This window comes from Tetrao urogallus, assembly GCF_951394365.1.
Source record: "Tetrao urogallus genome assembly, chromosome: 2".
Classification (NCBI taxonomy): domain Eukaryota; kingdom Metazoa; phylum Chordata; class Aves; order Galliformes; family Phasianidae; genus Tetrao; species Tetrao urogallus.
In genome coordinates, this window is record NC_136814.1 from 40,458,032 (window position 1) to 40,483,491 (window position 25,460).

Sequence of the window (25,460 nt, forward strand, 5' to 3'; positions counted from 1 at the left end):
CACACCCGCACCGCGGCGGCCGTCACGGCCATTACCTCCGCTGTTGCCGGGCCCTCCCGCTCAACGTCACGGCGCGCTGCCGGAGCGCAGCGTCACGCCGGCCGCACGCGAGCGTGGCCGCTGCTCCCGGGGTTGGGAGCAGGGCGGAGGTGCACCCTCCGGCCGACCCCTCCTTGGGGAAAGCGGCGCTGCCAGCTGGCAACCATGGAGGATTCCTCCAACGTGTCGAAGTTGTCCGCCACCGCACACAGGCTAGGAAGGCGGCGAACGAGCGTGTGGGATAGAAACACCGTGAGCGGCCGGGCCGGGAGGACGGGTGTGAGGGAGGCGTGGCGGTCATCGCAGCCGCGCCCCGCGAGGGGCGGTAATGGCCGCCGGCAGTTCTGTGTGTGAGGGACGAGCGTGCCCTGTGCTTGGAGAAATACTCCGTTTGTGTAACTTTAAAGCAACTCTTGTTAAAGCTGCCCTAACAGCAAGCAGTATTTCGTTCAGATGAGCCGGCAGTTTGTGCCCCTGTGACCCAGAAGGCCAATGGGATCCTGGGATGCATCATAAAGAGAGTGGCTGGCAGGTCAAGGGAGGTGATTCTCCTCCTCTGCTCTGCCCTGGTGAGGATACGTGGAGTACTGTGTGCAGTTCTGGGCTCCCCGGTTCAAGAAAGACAGGGAGCTGCTGCAGAGAGTCCAGCAGAGGGTCACAAGGATGATAAGGGGTCTTCAGCATCTCCCTTATGAGGAAAGGCTGAGTAACCAGGGTCTGTGCAGCCTGGGGAAAAGAAGACTAAGGGGATTTTATCAATGTTTATAAAAATCTGAAGAGCAAGAGCCATGCGGTTGGGGCCGAACTCTTTTTGGTGGTGCCCAGCAACAGAACAAGCAACCTGGGCATACACTAAAACAGGAAGTTCCATATGAATATGAGAAAAAAATTTACTTTGAGGGTGACAGAGCACTGGAACAGACTAGAGGTTGTGGAATCTCTTCTAGAGATCTTCAACACCCACCTGGATGCTTTCCTGTGCAACTACTGTCCAGAACCTGCTTTAGCATGGGGTTGAAATAGATGATCTCCAGAGGTGCCTTCCATCCCCTATAACTCAGTGTAATCCTCTATAATTTTGTGAAATGCCAAAATCTTTGTTTTCTAATCATATTGATACTCATATGTCCAAAATTAAGCTTCTCCCAGAGTCCAGGAATACAAAACAGGCTTTAGTACAGGCTTTAGTAGTTTCAATGCAAAATCAGTTTGTGTGGCTCTGATAGATTCTTTCAATGAAGGCATAGATACTGCATAGAAATGTAATCACAACACAACATTGTGCTACATTTTGGAACCCCATGCTAATGCACATGAAGAAGCAAATGGTAAAATTCAGTGTTTGTATTGTGAAATACAGTAGTAGGTTTGCTTGTTAGCCCTTTGGATGTCTTAGTTACTGAATTAATGAAGTTAACACCTGTGGAGAAACTGTTAGATCACACCTTGAACTGGTGATGGAGCACCTGGTGAAGGGGTGTGGTTGGCCTAGGGAGCATAGGCAAACTGACCAGAAAAGGTGGATCTATGGTGGAGATATGAGATATCCTTGGCTCATGTAAGAGTCAGACACTGGAAGGAGGGCATCTTTTGGACCTAGGCTGCTTCTTGTGAGAGAGTGCTGCTGTAGCCAGTAAGCTCCTTCACCTGTTGGGTGTGTTATTTCTGTAAATAACTGTTGGCTTACCTATGAATGCCTTACCTAGTATTGCCAAGAACCTGTCAAAAACAATTTCAATTCTTCATGAGCAGAACAGCACTGTATAGAGATGACGTTGATGATATCGCCTCATTGGTAAATGGTTTCTTGCAGGTAAGGAAACGTCTGTGGAAGTTTCTGTTACTACTGCTAGCTGTTAAACTTTAGGTAATAGCACTATTTGAAGTCACACGCTGTAGACATGTTTTCTTTTATCTGCAATTGTAGAGGCTGAAGATTTTTGTGAATCGTGTTCAAAAGTGTTATCAATGAATTGCTTTTTAGATTGTGACTGCTTTCACAGGTTCGGTTCCTTTGAAATGGTTTGGGATGCTCATGAACTGCCTCAGATAGCAATTTCTTAATATATATATATTAATATATATATATATATTTGTGTGTGAATGTATATATTGTATGTGTGGTGTGTGCGTATGTATATATATATATATATAAATCCTCTTTTAAGAAGACCTGCAATGAGCAGGTAAAGGCTAACTCTTCGGAGTTTTGAGTTTCAGATTAGGAGAGTCCACAACCTGAGTGGAACTTGTCTACTTACATCTTAGTGCAGTATCAGAACTATTTAGAGCTCAAATTGTTGACATTAATCTTTTTTTTCTAGAAATATTAAATACTTTCCTGGATATTTTCCTGTTCAGCATACTGTAGGGAACCTGTTTTGTCAGGGGAGTTGGATGTTGTGACCCCCCTCCGAGATCCCTTTTAACACCTACAATTCTGTGATGTGGTAACAACGCTTGCAGGCAGTTTGCATAAGGGCTGCCAGCAACCTAAATAGCTTTTAGCAGAATTAATCTAATGTTAAGGAAACAGGAGATATAGGTGTAGGTAATGTCTTTCATGTCAACATGGCTAATGTTTAAGTGACATCATAGAAACTATTTTGCTTCCCTTATTTCAGACTCCTCTGGCTGAAATACTTGTGAGCCTCTGAGTAATGCATCTTCATTTTTGTGTTACCCATAAGTTTGTTCTATTTGTTCTGTTCCTTTTAGTGTAAGCCCTTCACTGTGGTTTTATACCCTCTTCGTGCTCTCTCCTTAAAGGTAGCTGGTAACTTTCTCTGGTTTAAATTCTCTCTGTAGTCAGGAAGTAGAGCAAGGGACTGAGGAACTGGGGATGCTGGGAAGTGGATGCAAGGTAGCTGGTGTGGATGACCGCTGACTGTGGCTTTTGTTGCAATCTCACTGGTTTTATGTGCTTTTGTCATCTTACTGTTCAATGGTTGTGGCTTAAGCCAACTGTGGGGGACAGCAGGTGGTGACACCAGTATGTATCATTAGACCTGCAGCTTGTATTTGCGGAAGGCCAACTTTTGTTTTTGTATTGAAGAGAATTATGTTACAGAATCTGGGTGGGGAGAAGATCTGGATCTTCAGAGTTCTGAGGACTCACAGAAAGAATTGCTATCCTGCTTTTAAGTTCCAATCAAAATGACAAAGCTTGCACATTGAAGTACATTTTAAATTAGCAGATGAAGACGTTAACTCATAAAACATTTGCTTAATAGGACAAGTAAAATTTCCTAGTAAACAAACCAAATGTGTATTTTAGGTTTTGTGTACAATGTTTGAATGAGAATCTTGAAAGTCTTGAGCAGGGGTTTGTGGAGTTTTCCTCTAAACCCAAAGTGGATTTTGGGTACTAGTATGGCATGTTTTTTTTTTTTTTTTTTTTTTTTTTTTTTTTTTTTTTTTTTTAAGCTGAGATTAAGTACAAACTTAATTTTAGTTTGTATGAAAGAAATGAAAATTGAGCAGAAGGAAAGTACTATTCTACTTTTCAGTGAAGGTAGTGGTCTCAAAACAGCCTGAAAAAAAGCTGTGAGTTTTCCGTGAAACACTCCTAGACTGTTTTGTTGTTGTTGTTCCCTCTTATCTACTCCCACAAGATATTTTCTAGAAGCCATTAAACACTAGATCATTGATATGTAATGCAGTTTTTTCTTATTTTGCACAGATGAAAGGAAAGATGAAGCTATCAAATTATGAAGGCTTAGCCACTATGAAAGAAGAGTGTTTCAGTGGTTCATCAAAAACTACTGCAAAAATAAAATATCTTAATACGTACAGACTGGAGCCATATAATAAATTTCAGGATCGGTTAGTAAGAGACAAAGCTCAAGCAATATTAACGGTATAGTTTTTTTTATGAACTGTCTTTTTTTTTTCCAGTAGTAGTTTATGACTATATAAGCAGAACATTGGAAGTTGCTTAAATAAATGCATAGGTCTTAGCAGGCATTGTTTTGGTGCACATGTAGTATGAATGTGCTCTGTTCTGCAAGGTGCAGAAGTCTTTCTGCAGGGTAGTCACAAAGCATGTGCTGTTAACATGGAGATGAAGCTCTTTGCACTCCTTCCCACTTCTTAACTGGAGTGAGCTACAGCGCAGTTCAAAGTAGCCTGATCTCCAAAACATCCAGATAACCAACTTGTGGAACTATGCTTCAATTATTTCTAGTACTATCACATGAATTGCGTAAAATATTTGGTGTCCTCAACAGTCTGACCACTGTGTATAAAAGATAAGCAGGAAAAAGCGGGAGCATTTTGTTAAAATGTAGCTGTTAGAGATACCTTGAAAAGCTACAACCACCTCCTCTAATTCTGAAGACCTGTCTTCAACTGGTATTTGCAGCACTCTCTTCCAGTGAGGTGTCCCCGAATTTTGGAGATAAATAATACATCCCTGTTCACTGAATGGAGATAGGTTGGACATATTTAATTCTTTACTTTCAAAAAATAGACAAAACATTTTTTGAGTGAAAGTAGTGCAGCATTTCCTGTTTGTGAACATCATTTGTACTTTACGGTTTGTTTTACTAGTTTCTTTTAAAGAAAATGCCTGTAAAAATTTCTTGCAAAGGACTCCCAGGATGAGAACTAAGATCTTTCAACATTGTTTTTGATAGAGTAAACTTCAACAAGCCAAATATGATGCAGATTCTAGTCCATCCTTGTGTGCTTCAATCTCAGAAGAAATATTAAAGGCTACAAAGGAAATGGGCTTTGACCGTTATAAGTACGTGGTAACAGTGCTGATTGTGGAAAAGGCAGGTCAAGCAATAAATGTGAGCAAACAAATTATAAATAATATCTTTTGAGAATTGAAAACAATCTTTAGAACTGTATGTTATCTCCTTGGCGTTATTCTATATTCAACAAAGTAATGAGAAGTGGGCTTGCAGCTGTCAGGTTCCATACTCGTATATGGGGTTGGATTTCTTTAAACTTAATTTCTTTTCTTCTTTTACTGAGGTCAGTAACAGTGGTAAAGCAGCCCGTGCATCTCTGTCAACCAGATGTTTCCACTCTGCCCTATGCCAGTATAACTGTGTGAAGGCAGTGAATATTTCTTTTTTCCAGAGAACGTTGATTTCCAGTTGGGTCACTGTATGCAAGTGCGAAATGCAGTGCAATTGTTGTAACATGGGGTGACGTGGAAAGGAATAGGTGCCAACGAAAGGAAGGGAAACTGTTTTAACTGCATGTGCTGCCAAATGGATGCTGGTGGAACCACAACTTGACAAGAGTGATCTGAACTTAGTACACCCAAAGCAAAAGCATTTCAGACTGCAATTTGCATGTGTAAATTTGCAGTGCTGTAAGCATACTTTGGCATTCTGTGCTCTTTTTGGTCTCTTCCTGAATGCTGAAGAGCACTTGTAGTTATGAGTGTTAAGCATCACCTCTTAACACCTTGTGTCTTTCTAAGATGAAATCATGCCTTGTTTCTAATGTACATTGTGAAACAATATTTGAAAGGATGCTGTCTTCAATCTGTGAAAGGCCTTTCTCTACCCACGTTCCCAGTGCTGTGTCACAGTATGATGCTTCTAAATCTGTGCTGTGTGGGTGTGGAGCTGTAGGATGTGATGGTTTACGCAAATGCTCCAAACTTTTTTTTCTTTCCATGAAGAATATGCTTATTTCAGCAATCAATTTTCACAGTTTAGATTTGAAATGAATTCTACAAAAAAAAAAAAAAAAAAAAAAAAAAAAAAAAAAAAGTCAAGAGCTCAGAATAGCTGCAAGTATACTTGACTAAGCTGCTGCTAGAGGTGGAGGGGAGCAGCTACTTCTTAGCTCAGTTTGTTGCCAGCACTGGTGTCTCTTGGCATTATGGTCCAGTATGCTAAAGTGCTGTCAAGTGAACATGACAGAGAACTGAGGTTTTGGTGTAGACATGTTTGGGTCTGTTGTGGTGGGGCGTTTAATGTGAAGGAAGAATATGATCAAATAGCACTTGTTTGTTTTCGCTATCATTGTGCAGTTCTATTCGTAGCTCTCATAATGCAATTATATCAGCACTTGTAAGATGCTTTGTGTTCTTCCAAAATATAAAAATAGTGTTATGAGTAACTTCAATCATAGCTTTGTCTTTTCTTTCCTTTAGGTCGCGAGTAGATGGGTCTGGGATGTTCAAAGAGACACCTGGATTTCGGCTAAATATGAGACTGAAACATTTATTGCACTGGCTTTGATAACAGCTTGTTATTACGAGTGACACTCCCAAGATGACGCACCTGCTTCTGTGCAGCACAGTACTTGGTATATTTGAAAATTTTCAGAACATCCACTTACCAACAGCATCAGTCCAAAGTCTTGCACAAAAATAACAAACCTGATGTGATAGTTGAGAAAATTTTGACCACTTTGCTTTGTAAAAATAACTTCTGAAATGTGTAAGGTTGAGTACATATGGGCTTCGTCTGTTGTAGCACTCTGCTGTGAAAGTCGGAGCAACTGGTGGAAAGTTGAACTTCAGCAAATTTTGAATGCTGCTTGTCTGTTGCGTGCATTGAGTTGTTAATGAATAATTACAATAAATTGTAGGTAATGGTTCTCTTGAGTGTGTGCTTTTTTGAAAGAGAGGGCAGTGCGGTTTTTTTTTTTTTTTTTTTTTTTTTCCCCATAGCTTTATGATAAAATGCCAATTTAGGTAGAAATGTTAAGGGGGAAGCCATCTTTTGCATGCTTGATTTGTGTGAATTTCCACGTATGCTCCTGGAAGGGACTGAGTTTGGTTATTAACATCCTTGAGTATTAGTCTTTTGCTAAGTACTACTTACTTTTGCTAAGCAGGGCTGAGGCAGGTGGGTAAATGCTGAATTCAGCAAGCAGCTTCTCAGGGCCAGGGCAAGAGGACACCGTGCTTAGCAGCATGGCTATTGATAACGGGCTGTAGAAGGCAAGCACAGTGAGAGCTAATAAGGCAGACTTGTGAGGCCCCCAGAGAGACTTGCTTTTAGAACTGCGGAACGTGGGATGGGAGCGCTGACACCATTTCTATTGTTATGAGCTCCACGTAAATGTTTGAGGCTGTAGGTTTTACCCCTGAACGTGCCGGGGCTGTGCGTACCGGCCGTGCGGAGCGGTGCCCGGGCCGAAGGCTCAGGCAGGAGCGGCTTCGTTGCCGGCCGTGCGGCAGCTTCCCCGCCCGCCGCGGCGGCCCGAGGCGGGGGATTGCGGTCCCCGCGTGGGAGTGGCTTCTCGCTTTGTTCTCCGGAGCGGTGCGGGCGGGGCTGCGTGCGGGCCGAAGTGCAGCGCGGACGGGGGCTCTCCTGCCAGGTACGGCTGCGGGAGCGGCGCCGGGCGCGGCCGGAGGGGGTGCGGGCTGACGGCGGCGCGCTCGCTCCTTCCGCGCAGCGGCGGGGCCGGCTTCAAGCGCCCTCCTCGGGGGGGAGAGCGCTCGCACCGGCTTCCTGCGAGTGCTCCCCCCCGCCCCCCGTACACCCCTCCTGCGCTGGTGGATGGTTCACAAACGTAGCTCGTCCCCGGCTGACGTGCCGGAGACGGAGCAGCCCAGCCCTGCCGGGGCCAGCTCCCGCGCCGGACGGCGGCGGCGGCGCTCGGCGCCCACCACGCCCGGGGGATGCTGCCCCTGCGCGCCGCGCTGCTGCCCAAGCGCTGCCGAGGCGGATCGGCCCCGCGCTCGCGGCTGGGCCGCGCGGCCGCCCGAGCGGCGGCGGCTGCGGCGGCCGGAGGAGGAGGAGGGCGCGGCGGCGGCGGTGGTGGCAGTAGCGGCGGCGGAACGGCGGCGCCGGGTCCGCGCGGCGTTGCGGGCGGGGCGGGCCGCGTGCCGGTCCGGCGGCGCGGGCCGGGGTCGCCGCGGGCAGCCCGGAGGGGGGCGGAGCAGGAGCTGCGCGAGGCGCCGCGCTCGTGCCCGGGCTGGCCGGTAGGGGCCGTTGCCACCCCCCGCAGGGGGAGGGGGGGCGGAGCCGGGCGCGGCGCGAGGCCGGGGCGCGCGGCGGCGGCGCTTCTTCTCGCCCAGCCGGCGGCGGCCCCCGCGGCGCTGATGGCGGCCGTCCTGTCCCCGCGCCTCTGCGACAGCGACCCCGCCACGCCCGGCAACCAATCCCTGAAGGTGAGCGCGACGGCGGCCGCGGCGCTCGGGGGCCCGGCGGCGGGGGGCCCGGCGGCGGGAGGCCTCGGCCGGCCCCCGCGGGGCGACGCGCTGAGCCCGGGCTCTCCTCGCCGCGGGGCGTGCGCCGGGCTCGGGGGTGGCGCGGCGTCCTGCCGCGGTCGCGGCGAAGTTGTGGCGCGGGGTCGGGGCTGAGCGCCCGTGCGGCCGCCGTCGCTCGTATAAGTGCCGCCCGCGCCGGAGCGCCGCACCCCGCGAAGTTTGGGTCCGGCTGCGAGCGGCCGCGCGGCCACGGCTCGGTGGGCACTTTGGAGGAGGTTTGGGTAGTTCCGGCTGCCAGTTACAAAATAAAGCGTCGTGGCGGAGCTCTCGAAGCTGATTGGCGTACGGAGACTTCGCTCTGTAACTTTAAAGAGCCAACCAACGGGGAAGCGTGCGGATGTGCTGGGCGTGCTTCTGCGAGGCGGGGAAGGCCTCTTTTGGCTGCTCCTTTCTATTGAACTGTCCCTTTTTTTTTTTTCTTTAAATAGTCGATGCAGTCCGTGGCTGAGCTGCACCGCGCTTTAGAGTGCGCTGCGAGCGTTCTCGTTTGTTTGCCGAGTCCTTTGCACCGGCCTGCCTCATTTCTCTGCGTGTTTTGTGTCCGTCTGGGAGTGAAACCGAAAGCAGAGGAGGAAGCAGAGGCAGCCGTCCCTGCTGCGGTGTGGGTGCTCGTGTCGTGTAAACAGGGCGTTGGGAAAGGGAAGACTCTGAAGCAGAAAGGAGAAACTTGTGCGAGGCCCTTACTGAAGGATGTTTTGAAGTTTCTTATCGGCTTTGCTATAGGAAAGAGTGACTTTAATAGTTATGTTTTAGTCCAGCACTTCTAAACTCTAGAGTGCATCAGGGTGCTGTGTGGGAGGAAGGAATAAGCTGTGGGCATTCATTAGTTGTAGCGAAGAGCAATCTAAGTCCTACTTCTGACTGAGGAAGTAAGAGAATCACACAGTCAGCATACCTGAAAAAATAACAATTTCTTGTTTGAAAAACAATTTCTTTTCCCTCACTTATAATCCAAATGGAAATCTGAGATCCAGGTCAAACTACTCAGACCAAAATTCCTTTGTAATGGGACCATATGAAAGCTATGTGATTTTTCTGTGCCCAGCAGAAGCTGACCGCCTAATTCAAATCAGCTCAGGGATGACACTAACTTACAAAAAACATATATATATATATATGATATATATATATATATATATATATATATATCTCAACAATTACCTGCTTTGCTTGAAAGCTGTTAAAGCAGACATCCAAAATGGTAGCATTGTTCTTAGCACAAAGTTAGACACTTGCAGTAGCTCTTCCACTACACAAAGCGTTTCATGATTAAGATCTGCAAGTTAGCAAAATAGCATTGATAAATTACATACAATCTATGGTTTTCTAATTCTTAATATTTCATTGCAAAGATTACTTCAGCATAAGCTATTCAATGCATTTCCAGTACAACTGTAATGGTGATAGATTTAAGATCAGAAATTGAGTTTATAGGGTTGCGTTTTTAATAATAATGTAAAATGACACAGTAAGCACAGTTAAAAAGTCATGGGTGCTTTTTCCTTGCATGGTGACTGGCTTCAGTTTCTCTTCAGTTGTTCTCCACCTGCTCCAAATACTTCGGAAAAGCATAATGTGTATTAATACTTTAATTCAGTAAGAATCAGTATGAGAATTTTGAACATTGTCTGTATTTTATCATTTTTTGAACTGATATTTATTGTATTAATAATACTTCTATACTAGTCCATAGTTTCTTTTAGTCCTTAGTTTGTTTTATTTGAGGTAGTTTTGTTCTTGGATCTGCTGCTGCTCACTATATGCAACTTGCTTGACTACTTCTGTTTCTCACTTATAATCATGTAAGTTTAATCACTAGATGCTTTGAGATTTGTTGCTAACAAGCAACAAATATAGTATATAGGCAGGAGTCATATAATGTTACTAGTCAGTAGCTTTAGGTTTTTTTTTTTAAATCCCTCTGTAAACAAAAAGCTTTTGCTACTCAATCTTTCCATAAACTGTTTGCCGGTTCTTATGCTTCCTGTGTAAACTGTCCTGCCAGTTTTGTGTAGACTGTTATTAAATAGCTGAGTACTTCAGATGTATCTAAACTTTATATTGTCTTAGAATGTTTTCGATGTTTTAAATTACCCATTCAGTACTTGAAATTGATTAATATCTATTTTCATTTTTGTTTCAGGATGACACTGAAGAAAATTCCAATGATGGCAGCCAGCCATCCAAAAGACGGCGGATGGGCTCAGGGGACAGTTCTCGGAGCTGTGAGACTTCTAGTCAGGACCTTGGGTAATACCAGTACTTTGGTATACCAGTAACCAATACTTTTATTGCTGGTCTTACTGTTTCGTTCAATATGCTGAAGCATTGGCTCTTCTCCACTCTTTCATATTCTTTGTTTAACTTTCTGAATTGAGTCATGCCAGTAGCTATTGGTCTTTTTCTCCCAGCATTCTTTGATTTCTCCTGGTGTTGTTCTTATGCTCAGATACAGCTATTTTCCTGCTGAAAACCTGATAGAGTACAAGTGGCCACCAGATGAAACAGGGGAATACTATATGCTTCAGGAGCAAGTTAGTGAATATTTGGGTGTGACTTCCTTTAAAAGAAAGTATCCAGGTATTTGTTTTTTTTAAGTCTTACTTCTAAAACTGTCTTCTTACATTTTGAATGTAATCTCTGTGTCTTTTCGACTGCAGAATGGTCCATTTAATTAAAAAAGATCATAGCAAAATTAGTTTTGTATGTTGTACTTTTTGGTTTTGTTACTGGCATTTTGGAAATGTACCCTATAGTTTGTTTTCACAGTAATTTAAGACTTTTCAGTCTTGCCACTAAAAAATCTATACAAAAGAATGAGTTGAGTGTTAGATCAGCAGGTGGCTTTTGAAAACTGACCTCAGCTTAATTCGAAAGTATTTTGTTGGTGATTTCTTACTGTAAAGCTGGCTTTATCTTTGTATTCCATTTCCTGTATAGTGCAGACTTGTTGCCTGGAAGTAAAATTCTCAAACACTTTAACGTTGTTTATGGGGGATTTTGAGTAATTTTATACACTTCTGTTGCTGTTTTTTTCTTTTGTTTTCTCTGAAGATTTAGAACGACGAGATTTGTCTCACAAGGAGAAACTCTACCTCAGAGAACTAAATGTTATCACAGAGACTCAGTGCACGTTAGGTAAGAGGAAAAAAATTCCTTGTTATGGTATAAAAAATGACACACTGAAAATGTGACTCATTTTGGTAGAGAAGTGAATGACTCACAAATGAAAATGTAAATTCTGACATGAAAACCAGTTTGTATTTTATTTTTAGTTTGTGTAAATCGGCCAAAGGCTATCAATGCTCAATATTGATTGTTAAAAACAAATTTTGGCTCTGTTCCAATTTCTTAATAAAACCTATGTTGTAAATTAGCTTTTATAACCCTTTTTCTCCTTAACATAAAAAGCACAGCATGATTTTTTAAACTAAAAAGTCTATCTTGTTCAGCTGAATTAGTAGCAACTCAGCAAACAGTGTATTTTATAGAGTTGAGCTTGTGTCTTAGGTATCAGAAGGGTGAATATTAAGCCACTTAAGTGTATATGCAATAGAACAGTGTCATGAATGCATTTTATATTGAAGGAACTTCAAGTATTTGTTCTTTCTCTGCTAATATGTGTGACTTGGAGTGTGTTAAAAATTAAAGGATGCCTGTCAGTTTTTTTTTTTTTTTTTCCCCAGTGTACCCATGGATCTGTGCAGATGTTACACCACTTTATAAATTAACAGTCCTTGGTACACTGCCTTTGTTTCTCTCTTGAAACATCTCTCTAAAGTTTCAAGAGAACTCTCTTGAAAGTTTTACTTTAATATGCAGGATATAACAATATCCAATTTGTACCAGTAGAAGCAAAATGATGTATTCTATCTCAGGTCTACAGTAGAGGCATGTGCTGCGTCAACTGTCCCTGTGATAACATATGCCAAATTCTATCCTGTTGTCAACGGAGATTAGTTGTATTGGAAGCTTTTGAAGAGGGGTTCTGAGTGACTTGATAGCTGCAAAATGACACGTTCTGACTTCTAAACTTGAAATGGTTTAATCAGGAATCTGCGTGCAGTTTGCTGCTCTGAATTGACCTCGCAATGGTTCTTTTTTGATTTGTATAGAGAACCTGACCTCATAATTTGCTGCTCTGAATTGACCTCGCAATGGTTCTTTTTTGATTTGTATAGAGAACCTGACCTCATAATTAAATAGTGAGAGGCAGTGAAACTAACCATTCACCCCTGCAAGAAACTGAAACAAATGTCACCAGGTCCTGCTTTCAGCAAAGATTCTGCCTCTTAGGGGTTTGGTTTCTGTAGATGTAAGCAAGAGAAGAATCTTTCCTCCTTGGGGAGAAGCAAAGTCTTAATCAGCCTTGAAAGCTAAATGTCATAAGTTCACTCCTATGTGATAGAGGGTGAGGCATTGTGCACAGTAGTTTATTGTCTTTAGCTTCTCAAAAACTTCAGTTGATGATTGTGAGATATAAATAACCCACAGTTAGTTTTGCCAGATAGCATCATTATTGCTTTTATCTATTTTAGGTCTAACAGCTTTGCGTAGTGATGAAGTAATTGATCTTATGATTAAAGAATACCCTGCCAAACATGCTGAGTATTCTGTTATACTGCAAGAGAAAGAACGTCAGCGAATAACAGATCATTATAAAGAGTATTCTGTGAGTAAATAGCATATGTGAAGTGAACCAGATCTGTAACATGGAATATATAAAAAAGCATTCACAAACTGGTAGTGAAATGTGTGTAAGCTAATGAAGTTGTTTTTGTTTCAGCAAATGCAGCAGCAGAACACACAGAAAGTAGAAGCCAGTAAAGTTCCAGAATATATTAAAAAAGCTGCCAAGAAAGCTGCAGAATTCAACAGCAATTTAAACCGAGAGCGAATGGAAGAAAGAAGAGCCTATTTTGATTTACAGACACATGTAGGCAAATTAATTTTTTTTTATCAATGCCAAAAGGTAGCTCCATGTTTTAGTAAGGGTGTTTCTTAGAACCTTTCTAACAATCTTATAATTCAGGGGACTGATTAATCTCATTACAGAGACATAGGGGCTTTAACCATTTCACACCATGTTTAAAAAGAATAATTTCAAATACATTTAATATAAAACTTTTTTTAACTTCTATCCATGTAAGCTTTTCCTTTGTTGTCTCTAATCTGCTGGTAACAACATAAAATTCGGAGGATGTTTAGTTTAAGAAGTTTCTGTTGTTACATCTGTGCATGTAAATGGCCAGTTCTTTTTTGGAATGCTTCTAAAATTCTCTCTGAACAGTATATTTATTTAAAAAGTTAGCTGTTTATCTAAAAGAATGCTCTGTATCAAATTTTACGCCCTTATTTTTGTTAGATGTAACATTTTGTCTGTGCAAATTATTTCAGTAAGGTATATATCATGGAAAGGTAATATCTTCCTGACAGTGATATGTTACAAACAAGATGGTGGATAATTCCTTTGACTCATTTCTAAAGAAAGAAGGCTTCTGTAAGATTCTTCTTGACGTATTTTATTATTAATGGGATTTTTTAGTGGCACAGTCTGATTTTGGCATTAGATGGCGGTGTTGTTGCTACCTTCTACCACTATGGACCCTCAATAATAATTAACATCAGAGATGCTTCTCACAAAAGTTCAGGATTACTGCTTCAATTGCTAATTTTTTTTTTTTTAATGTTTTTACATGCCGTACTATTAGAAGTAGTCTGTCTTCTTTCAGTTCACCAAGCACATCCTGATTAGACTTAAATCTGTAACACTGTTTTGTGAGTGGGATCTCTTGTCATTTTAATGAATTGAATTTTCCATGGGAGAGCTCAGGTAGCTGTTCTGATTGATTAAATGGGATAAAACTGGCACATCAAAATATTTGCAGGGAACGGAGGGTAAAGAAAGCTCAAAAGTTTACAAAACAAGAACTTCATTGTTTTGTGTTAAACAACAGATTATCCAGGTGCCTCAAGGAAAATACAAAATCTTGCCTACAGAGAGAACAAAGGTTAGTCCTTATCCAGTGGCTCTCATACCCGGCCAGTTCCAGGAGTACTACAAAAGGTATTTTAAAAGCATTGCAACTGCTGTTTCTTTTGCACTGATCTCTACATCTGGCTGGTGGAAAACATTTGAGTATATTTGCAGCAAAGTTTTGAATTACTCTTATGCTTGAAGCAGTTGCTAGTCTAACAAATGTGCTGCATGGGGACTTTTGTCAACATCACGTATGTAAATACTTGCTGTGAGAGTGTCCCCTCTTCTGATGTATTGTGGTGCCTGAAATTTGGCCCGCTCAGATAATCTGGTTAAATCTTGACGTTATCCTGTAGTTATTTTTATTTGCAATTTTTTCCCTTTCAGCAATCATGAAACTTGATCTGGAATCTACCAACTTATTTTGCTTTGGACCCCAACTCTTTGTGTGCCCTGGGTTAGAACAGATGCTATGTACTTTTATAAACAAAGTATATGCCTTGTTGGCATGGATTGATTAAAAATCTGTAAACATTCAGGTGACCTTTTATGATTGCACGGGTTTGCAACATTGCAAATATACTCTTCCTGTGTTCCATGAATATCTGCCTACACAAAGATGAGAAGTACTAAATAGTATAACATTTGTGGGGATAAATAAGTAAGTTTCCCGTCTTTTTAGAAGTGCATGTTTATATGTGCTTCCCTGACAAGGAGGGTTGGAGTTATTTACATTTCTTACTCTTTCTCTCTAATTTTCTTGTATATTTTGTGAGTAGTATCTATGCATAAAGTGCACAGGCATTCATTTATTTATTTAATAACTTTAGATATTCTCCAGATGAACTTCGTTACTTACCATTAAACACAGCTCTTTACGAACCCCCTTTGGATCCAGAGCTGCCTGCATTAGACAGTGATGGGGATTCAGATGATGCAGAGGAAGGGCGAGGTGACGAGAAACGGAAAACCAAAGGCAATTCGGTGAGACAAATTGAAAGTATTCTTCAACAACAAAAATAATCCTTTCTCTTTGCCTTTTTTAGTTTCAGTAATTTCCTATTAGAATCTTTTAACGTTTGTAAATTGAAGGAGAATTGCAAACTCAAAATTCCCACCTTTTTAGTACTTCTCTATTTTGTAACGTTTCTCTTCAACTTTCCGTTTTGCTCTGTTTTTAAAGTAAGTCAAACAAATCTCTGGAATGCCAGGCCCTTTTTTTCTTCTTTTTAAATAAGTTTTGAAGAACCTTCCTTCTTACAGCCTTTTCCTCAAGTGACAAGTCTGGCTGCTAGCGTTTCTGAGAGGAGTGAATTTCAGTTCAGTTCACAGCATATTTTGCTATTTTGGTTTCATAGAATGTATCCTATCACTAAAGGAAAGGACTTACTAGCCTTGTTTACTGTGTTTTCCTATGAAGTAGAAGCAGGAAGTATTCAATACAGAAACAGATACTTTATTGCTGCAGCTTAAAGAAAAGTTTGAAAGCAGTTTTGTTGTTGTGTTATGATAAATCTTTAATAGGTGTGTATGTTCTCTTTACTTATGCAAACTTCAAATTAACTGTTACTGGAATATAAGCAAAAGTTTCACATACCTGCCTTGGTAGTGTTTGTTGATACTCAGGAACAGTTGTGCTTCAGATGAGCTGTTCAGGTACAACTAAATAGTTGGCATTGGTGTTGTTGGTGTATTGGTGCTGACCATTTTCTGAAAATCGAGCCCTAATTCTGAGAAAAACAGAATATAAAATTGCAGATGCACTTAACAATTTCTAGTTCAACTGACTAAAATGTTAGATAGTGGGTAATTGATAGAGGGTAAAAAAAAATGTAAAATTTCTCCATATTGTTAAATATTTACAAAATACTCATAACTAAAGAAGAATGGAAGGGGTCAGCTTGTAGAATGATAGTGTTAATATGCCCTTTTTGCTTATATTTTGGGGAAAGAAAATGTAAGTTTAGAATGTTAAATTTCAACACAAAAATTTGGTCTAATCATACTCCAGGTTGTGGGTTTTTTTGTTTGTTTATTTGTTTTAATAGTTGGTCTTTAATCACCTCTTTCTAGTTCCCATGTCTGCTGGCTTCCATTTTTATTAATGGCAAAGTATTTGGACTGAGCAGGTTATCCTTTCATTTTCCACAGAAGTTCAGATGGTTTTTTAATGAGAGCACACAAAAAGGAAAATGTGCTTCTGTGGGAAAGGTGTAGGGAATATTTGAAAAGAGATTCTTATGAAGTGAGTTTGGTGTTGGAAGGTAATGTTTGGGCAAAATATCTGTTGAATACAAAGGTAGACAGTTCTCAAGCCTCTTTTCCTGAGTCCTGAGCTGCCTACCATTCTACCTGTTGAGTCCTATAATATGCTTTTTCCTTTTATCCCCTCCCTGTCGTTGGAGTCAGGTAGCAGTTTTCTTGGTCTGTAGTGTTTTAATGGGCTTGTCCTAAATAACCCTGCCATAATTTAAAAAAAATAAATAAATAAACACACCCAACAGCTGTGAAACATACAATTTCTTTTTACCATGTAGTTAGCTTTGCTTTTCTGTTACGCTCCTCCTTTTGTCCTGTGTCTGTTTAGTCTGTTTTGATTTTAGGTTCTGGGCATATATAGGCAGATTACAGATGCCTGTTACTGTAGGGCACCATTGTTACATGGCCTTTCAATGTTTAGTGCAAGAAACAATTGTATTGTTTTCTGCTGGAGCTTTTTGGAGGCTTTTATTAACACTTCTCTGAGAAAAATCTTGTGCTGCTGCTCTCAGTTATGCTTATGTTGGTTTCTCACTTTCTTTGAACCTCTTCCCCTTTTTCTTACCTTCCCATTCCTCACAAAATTATTTAACTGCAGCATAAAATTTATGTTTGGTTCTGTATTAAATGTTGAAGCATGTTTTGCCTTTGGCATTCTTCTGCTGCAATCCACATGAAATATTTAGGGTGCTCCTGGTGAAAATGAGAGATGAGGGTAGCAGAAAAAACCTTTGCATATTAAATTTGAATTAGTGCTGTTTGTTAATACACTTTAAATGCATGGCCAGGGCACTTTTAACTTTTTGCTGGCCCTCTGTTACATAAATATCTTGCATACAGTTGATTTCTTGCTGACTGTCAAAGGAAAATGGTTCAAAGAACTAGTGTATCCCACTATGCTATCAAGATAACTGAAAAAGCATTACTGTTATTGCTGATGCCAGTCTTTTAGCATGAAAACAAATAGATAAGGGTTACAAGAAAAGATGTTTTATTTTGTTGTACCCCATACTTTTGTAGAAGGAAAGATGTCCTTCTTTTACCTTAGTCGGCTCTAAGGGGCATACAAAAGACTGTCTATCCAAAAAAAGTAAAAAATATAGCTATGGTATTTTCATTGTAGGACAATTCGTCTGGCAATGTATCTGAAGGTGATTGCGCCACAGACAACCAGGAAGATTCTTTTCAGGGAAGACAAAAAACGAGAGACAAAAGTGCTACTCCAAGAAAAGATGGTTCCAAACGTTCTGTATTATCCAAATCAGTTCCTGGGTACAAGGTAGAAGAAAAAAGCCCCTGACTGAACATCTTTACTGACCAGCCTCTCCCTGAAATACTTGTATTTCAGTATTATGGAACTTCTGCTTGCTGTACTTCACTAGCTGCTCTCCTGTTGTGTGCTCCATCTGTTTGCTTCCTTACTTCCTTTTTGCTTTTATTTCACATGGGCCTCTCCTGTACTCTAGCTATTCAGCGGCCTCTGTTTCTGTTCACTTCTCTGATTCCTAGGCAGCTACATTAGAAAAATCCATTGTGGACTGGTCGTTGGAACTCTACATCTTTCTCTCTGCCTTGACTTTGACATGCCAGTCAGAATTAGTTGCCAGTTCAAAACTAGCACTTGGTATCCGTTATTTTTTGTACTGTTTAGTACGTACCTAGAGATCAGCGCTGTAAAGTGCAGCGATGTGGCTGAACATGTTGTTATAATGTTCATTTTAAATAGTCTTTCATCTTGAGATGTTACGATGTATAGGATGAAAGGCAAGAAGCTTGCAACAATTGTACAGGCAACACTACATAACCACTTTAACACTATATGGAAAAGAACATTTTATGTAGTTCATACTATGTAGAAAAGTTTGTAGGCAATATGCTTTTATCTGACTCATTAGGATGTTAATACATTTGAGCTATGAAGCAGTGATTGCCAAACCTAAGACACAAATTATCAGTATTACTGTAGAATAATTTTAAAAATATGAGATGGTAAGAAGATTGATAAAAATACTTTTCAGAAGAAACAGAAATCGACGTGTGTTATCATTATTTTTTTCTGCTTAACAAGAAGTGTTTCGAATATAACTGAACACTTCTAAAACATGTTGTCCAATCCTGTTCCACTGAAAAGAATGAGAATTATCCTTTGACATACAGGAACAGGAATAGGCCTATAGAAAAGAAAAACATTATATTAACATAAGGTTTATAGAACAAACAGGAGTGCATGTTAAGAGAGGTTATGAAAAAGAAAACTGTCAGTGGCAAGATCATGCATATCAAGAAACTTTCTCAGCAAGAGTGTGTTGTTGATGGTTTGCATTCTGTATTCAAAACTGTTTCTGATCTATAGGCACCAAGTTAACAATAAATAAGCTATAAACTAAGAAGCTAATATACAGCAAGAATTGGACAGCTTTGATAAATTTTCTCTGCATACAGTAACTTTAAAAATTTATAACAGGTGTGAAGCTCCGATTGTGTTTTGTCTTTCATCAACTTAAATATGCAAACTATGGAGATTTAGACTGTGGTACCATAAGTTTATTTTTTATATGTAACTTCGCAAATTGTTGTAGACTCAGAATGCATACCTATGTTCCCATGAACATGAAATCCTATGATGGCACTTGACATTCTTTTAGCTTTGTTTACCTTGACGTTAGTGATTGTGTGCCACTGGTTTACATAAAGAAGTTTCACTTAACTTTGAGATTTCTGAGTATTTGATTTAGTTTAATCTATGCATGGCCTTTTGAATGCACAGAGAAAATAATTTTAAACAACAGAACTTTAAAAAAAAAGTTACATTGGTGGTATACAGCATTGCATTTCAGAAATGGATTCCCATAGCAATTATGGGTTCAAAATCACCAACTGCATGAGTAACAATCTGTTACTGGAAATTCACAGTGCCACATCTTTGCAGTGGCAGCTGTATCCTGCCTGCATCAGCCCTCAGCCCGTTGATAGGTCAAGGTGGTGATGTTGTGTTGGGAGGACTGGCTTTCTTGTTCATGGGAGTGTTTAAATGCTTTCAGTAAACTCGATTATATGAGACACTTTAGCTGGTAAGATAGAAAGACTTGTTTGTTAATCAGTTAAAAACACCAGATAATTATATACCACACGTGCCTGAATGTTAAGGCACTTTGAGCTGAAGACTTAACTGATTTAAAATGTTGTCCCTGTGAATTCTAAAACTTTGTAATACCTTTGTTCTGTATCATTCTCTAATATTGACTATTTTTGTAGGACAGTAAATTTGGTTACTTGTGGTTTAATTGAAGGATAATTGCTACAGCATCAGAATGCAAATGTATAGTTATAGAAACACATTGTGAGTATTACAGGATTTACACATTTCCATGGAGTTAAATTTTAAGTAAAAGAAATAATGTATTTTGTATGGAGGCATTCTTATTGTCAGTTCTTAGATAAAGAAGGGTTAGGATGTGTTAGATGTTTTGTCACGTTACAAGTAGCAAGTCTCTGTTGCTGCAGGACTGGCTATTGCAATTGCGCACACAGGGTATTGTTGAAAGTAAAGGAGGTTTGGGGTTTTTTTTTTTTTTTTTTTTTTGTTTGCACACAAAACTGAAACGTGTTGAGAAACTATATTTTACAACACTTCTATTTCGGGTCTATATATATGCAAGTGGAATGCTTTGTGTTCAGAATATGACCTTGCAAAAATGGCATCATTGGAATGCTGACTTTGAGAGCTGCAGCACAGCAGCATGGAGATTAAAACTAGCAGAGCAATTATCTATGTGACCTGCATTCTTTTCCTCCCCCTTCCTTACCCCGATTAGATGAATATGTACAAAGCAAAATATAATCGATGGGTATTGTGACTTCCCATTTGGATTTGATAACACTTCCCTCATAGTGTTTCTAAAAGCCATTTATGATAACAGAACTTGAATTGTTAAAAAATGTGAAATCTTTCTTTTTTTTTTCTTTTCCTTTTTTATTAAAAAAAAGAAAAAAATTACTTCCATACTGTTGGAACTGTATTATTAATAGGCTGTGATTCCCATCCTACCCACCCCCTAAATGCACGATTTCTAATAAACACAATTTAGTGAAGTAAGTGTAGATGGAAGCAGTTTTAATTAATGCACCTGTATCAGTGTCTGACTTTAGAAATATATAGAGCAGAGAGTTAATGCACGTACCCTGATGCAAGTACAGTGACCAGAAAGTAGCTCACTTTAGTTTTGATGGAGTACAAGGGAGTATGCTGCTGAATATTAAAGGCAGTGAGATACAAATTTGTAACAAACTAGAAGTCTGATTAGAGAAGTGCACTTGCTATTCTAGAAAGGCTTGATTTACTTAGAAAATAGATAAAAACACAACCACAATATAAATTAGAATGTAGGCCGAACAACAGAAGGGTAGATGCTACAACACTGACAAAGTTTAAGTGTGTGCCACTTTTGTTGAGAGGAGGAGGATATAAAGGTATACATGTAGGACACATAGATTAGTTAACAGTAAGAGACTTTACGTGTGTTTTTTGCTTCCATTATATTTATTACTTTGTAGAGACTTTTGTGAATGTTAGACTTCTTTTATTGTTTTATTATATTTATGTATAAAACAGGTTGACTATGCTTTTTTAAAATAAATAAGCAAAAAAAGTCTGTATGAATGCCTCTGTCATCTTTTGTAGGAAGTTACCAGTGAAGAGCTGGTATGGTGTTTATTGTTTTTTTTTTAAAATAAAACTGTTTAGATCAGTCAACATCAGAGACAGTAACTGTGTTTTTACTTAAACAGATGGAACACTTCATAAATCCTTAAGCAATGTGTCCTGACCACTTAAATATGAGTTCAGATTATTCTTATTTTTTTAACTAGATATAGGTACTAGCTTAAAAACTGGCACGGGCAATAGACGCACTTAACTGTAAGTTGCATTACAAAAGATCTGTTTTTTGTTTGTTGTTTTTAAACATATACTTTTTTCTTTTTCTTTTTTCTTTTTTTTTTTAATTAAACTTCATTCCTCTCCCCACAAATGGTTGGTACTTGACTGGGACTGTTCTTGCTTACTGACAAGCCATTTGGTTCCACAGAAAATGGAATATGCCTTGAATTCCCTCTAGTTGCTGTGCCTTTGCAGCAGCATTTCTTTTCAAAACTCTGGCAATAGGCATTAAAATCAGTGAGGACTATTGAAATTAGTGAGAAATTGGGTTTGAAATTATTAAGCAGTAGTCAAAACTCAACAATGTACTGAAGTGTGTTTGAAATTCATAATGCTTGGGTTGTTCCTTGGTCCTCGTGAAGATGTTTCTGAAAAATGTGATGCCTTGTATCTTTTTTGATCATCATTGAGTTAGAACTCTGTTGGTTTGTCTTTTCGTTTTGGACACAGAATTAATCCACAAACGTTGCTCAATTTAACAGGCTCCTATGTCTCTCTTACCTTCTAAATGCATCTCATGCACTCAAATAGGCTCCAGATGATCTCTTAGAAATATTATGAAACTATAATTAGGTACAATGGTGTGTATTTCTTACTGCGGTTATGACTGGACACAATAAGGAAGGGTAGCAGTATATAATACAGTTAACCAGATACTTTAAAACTAACAATACAAAAATCTAGTTTATTGCTTTTGTAACTAAATTTCTATGTTTAGAGAGTCGATGCAAAGGGGAAATTGTATTTAATTTATTCCACATGGAAAATCTGCATGGCCATTCATAAAGAAGTATTCTATTTTGGTGAAAAAAAAAAAAGTACAAAATCCCTGAAATTTTTAATATTACATCATGTAATTTACATGTAGAGGATTGTTAGCTGATGAATTCAGGGGAAGACACGCTACATGCTCTACTCCAGCTGAACTTACACCATGCTCACTGCAGGTGTGCCAAGTGCAAAATTGTACATAGTTAATCAAAGATTGAAACATCACTCATTGTGAGTTATTGTCCTATGTACTGAGGTTCACACAGCAGATAAATCATTAATTTTTAGAGTTAAGGAGATACGTTTCCTGTTAAATCTGTGAATTCTTCTGGAATGAATTTATAGTCCTCTTCTACCCTTCCAGCCAAAGGTCATTCCAAATGCTATATGTGGAATTTGTCTGAAGGGTAAGGAGTCCAACAAGAAAGGAAAAGCTGAAGCTCTTATACATTGCTCCCAGTGTGACAACAGTGGTAAGTATCTGTACGCGCTAACTGGATTCCTAAGAGAGTATCTCTGACAGATTTTTGGTGGAAGTATTTGTACTTGTGTGCGACAGTTCTCTTGCCTGTTCTCTCCTTCATTAAAGCTTCCTATCTAATGTTACGTGTACTGACACGTTCAGTGCACTATCAGATCTCACCAGGAGGTGAGCTCGGCTTCAGCTTCTGTAAAAGCAGTCTAAATAATTTTACATTTCATTTCAGACATAGTAATAATATTGGTTTTAATCTAGGCCACCCTTCTTGCCTTGATATGACCCCGGAGCTTGTTGCTATGATTAAGACTTACCCTTGGCAATGTATGGAGTGTAAAACATGCATTATGTGTGGGCAGCCTCACCATGAAGAAGAAATGATGTTCTGTGATGTATGTGACCGTGGTTATCACACTTTTTGTGTGGGGCTTGACGCTATTCCCTCAGGTAATAAAGATTTAATTGTTCTCTTCCCACCTCCTCTGAGTCCTGGGGATTCTGTCAGAATAGATGTGTTGCTTTTTGAAAGAAGTTTAAAAGCAGTGTGAAGGGTAAGAATGAACAATAGTGTTGGAAAGCATCCAGCAGGGTACCATTTTTTCATAAGCTTTATTTCTGTATATTTACTTGTGCACAGTTTAACCTGGCAGTTCCTCAATAGGAAATATAATTGGCTTTTACAACAAAATCCAGACCCACTTGGAGCTATTTTGTTTTAAATATACATTTCCACAGAATACTGAGAATAATGATCTCTTTTCTTAAAAGAAACCTGTAAAGACGCCTGTACTGCTGCATATTGCTGGAATACAGCTTTCACATTAATAAAGTGTGCTATTATTTTAATTTCTAAATTAAAAAGTATGCTTAATATAGTATTTGTAAACACCTTTTTAAACACCTTTCCTTGCCCTTTTTATTCTCAGATGTCATATCTGGAAGTGAGGTACCTAAATTTCAGGCAGCTTATACCTTTGAATCACCTGCTCATTGGTATCTCCTGGCCAACTCAAGGCCGTGTAAAGAAAACTTCAGAGGCAAACTGGTAGCAGCACTGCTTTTCACATGATACTAAATCCATGCTATGTTTGTGATGACGTATTCAGCGACAGTATTCCCTGTAACTACTACCTCAAATATATATTCCCATTTGGGAAAGCACTAGAGCTTGCTCTCACGTCAGTCCAGGTTCTGTGGCTGATTCAGCTTTCATTCTGACTTAAGGAGAGAATCTGAGCAAAATAGATAATATTCCTACAAAACTTTAAAATGAGCAAAGCAGCTTTTGAGATTCCAGCTGTTGTAATATAAATAGTTAATATTCCTGCTCTTTGCTCAAGCCGTTACTGTTCCCTCCATTAACAGGTTTTAGTACAAGGTCTGGTGTTGAGCCCCTGCCAGCACTTTAATCTGTGCTGCCCAACTGCACTGCAATAACTCACATTAGTTTGGGAAACAAGCCCTCCTAGCCTGTGGCACAATAGCAACATTCTTCAACTGCCATCATTCTTTTCTGCTGTAACCACCCATAACCTTGAACTGCGGTCATTCATATGAAAATCCAACTTGTAACCTTGTAGTTTGTCATTTCTTTTCTAAGAACCACTGCCTTAGCAGCGCTGGCCCTTCTTGAGATCCGCAAGTGTTAAAGTAACCAACTGTTACATGCAGAGAGTCTGCAAGGGATGGTGAATTGTACATGCTGCATTCTGTACCTTTTAGAAAAGATACTTAACATTTTAAAGAAGAGCTGGTTTTATACATTAAACAAAGTGCTACAAATTGCTGAGAACCTATTGAAATGGTGAAAGGTGCATAACTAGATGAGTGAATACAAAAAAGGTAGTTTCCCATTAATTGATAACTTTCTTTTCATAGGTCGCTGGATTTGTGATTGTTGTCAGAAAGACCCTCCCATCCCCAGAAGAGGAGGAAGAAGGGGGAAAAACAGCAAGGAAGGCTAAACTCCCCTAAAAAACCTTGCTGTTTCAAAATTTAACTGCACAAATTGAAGTGATACTTTGGTGCTATTTAACCAACCACTTTTAAGAGGAACAATACCACTGCGTTTTTCTTTTTATCAAATAAACTTTTAATTTTGGCTATATAACCATTTTTTGTGAGACAAGTCTCTAATCACGTCCTGTCAGCTATCTAGACAAAAAAGTCAAATTCCTGTTCGAAAAGAAAAAGCTTTATATAATGAAATTTAAATAGTACATGCACCATTTGTATAAAATTATAGTACCACGCTTATTTATTTCAGTGTACTCATCTGTAAGCTCTGTGAAAAGAAAATCACAGAGCAATTTATTTGCATAGCAATTAATTTGAAAGACTCAAACAAGGCAAAAAGTACTCCTGGAAAAGACTAACTTTGAGGGAAAAAGTGAACACAATCTGACTTTCTTACAATATTCTGAAAATTCCTTTCAGCAAAAATCTTCTTTGCAAACTATTGAATTATTGATATAAATTTACAGGGAAAAAAAAAGGACTGTAAACATTAAAAAAAAAAAAAAAAAAATCAATCTCAAAAAGCTATAAAGGGGAGATGTAAGAAAATACCTCTCAGGCTTAAGGTACTATATACTGCATTGCTTTTAATGAGGAATGAGAATGTTCTACTGACAAGTAACAACAGCTGAAGGCTTTCCCTCCCTACTGTAACACTGAAGTAACATGCACTTGATTCAGGTCATGGATTTGCAGAGGTGGTGAGTGACTGGACAGGCCTCTGCTTACAGATGACTGATGTACAGCACAAGCAGTCAAATTATAGCCCATCTATCCCCTTATCCGG

At 39.8% G+C, this 25,460-nt stretch overlaps 2 protein-coding genes across 3 annotated transcripts; both read left to right on the top strand.

Moving 5' to 3' along the window:
* Positions 1-367: 367 nt before the first annotated feature.
* On the top strand, positions 368-6,271 carry DYNLT2 (dynein light chain Tctex-type 2; the record flags this gene model as incomplete). Its single annotated transcript, XM_079550316.1, has 5 exons — positions 368-385; positions 2,758-2,808; positions 3,722-3,898; positions 4,677-4,835; positions 6,161-6,271. 5 exons carry the CDS (start codon positions 368-370, stop codon positions 6,269-6,271), a joined length of 516 nt encoding a protein of 171 aa, XP_079406442.1.
* Positions 6,272-8,062: 1,791 nt separating this feature from the next.
* Positions 8,063-24,754, top strand: PHF10 (PHD finger protein 10; the record flags this gene model as incomplete). Of its 2 annotated transcripts, none has more annotated exons than XM_079550502.1 (12): positions 8,063-8,131; positions 10,374-10,480; positions 10,680-10,810; positions 11,285-11,368; positions 12,769-12,902; positions 13,017-13,166; positions 14,188-14,297; positions 15,041-15,194; positions 17,593-17,748; positions 22,544-22,652; positions 22,916-23,104; positions 24,536-24,754. In XM_079550502.1, the coding sequence occupies 12 exons, from the start codon at positions 8,063-8,065 to the stop codon at positions 24,619-24,621; spliced, it is 1,479 nt and encodes a 492-aa protein (XP_079406628.1). In that variant the 3' UTR covers positions 24,622-24,754. The 2 variants fall into 2 exon arrangements, with proteins under 2 accessions (XP_079406628.1, XP_079406629.1); XM_079550503.1 differs by having other exon boundaries at positions 11,291-11,368.
* Positions 24,755-25,460: the final 706 nt, after the last annotated feature.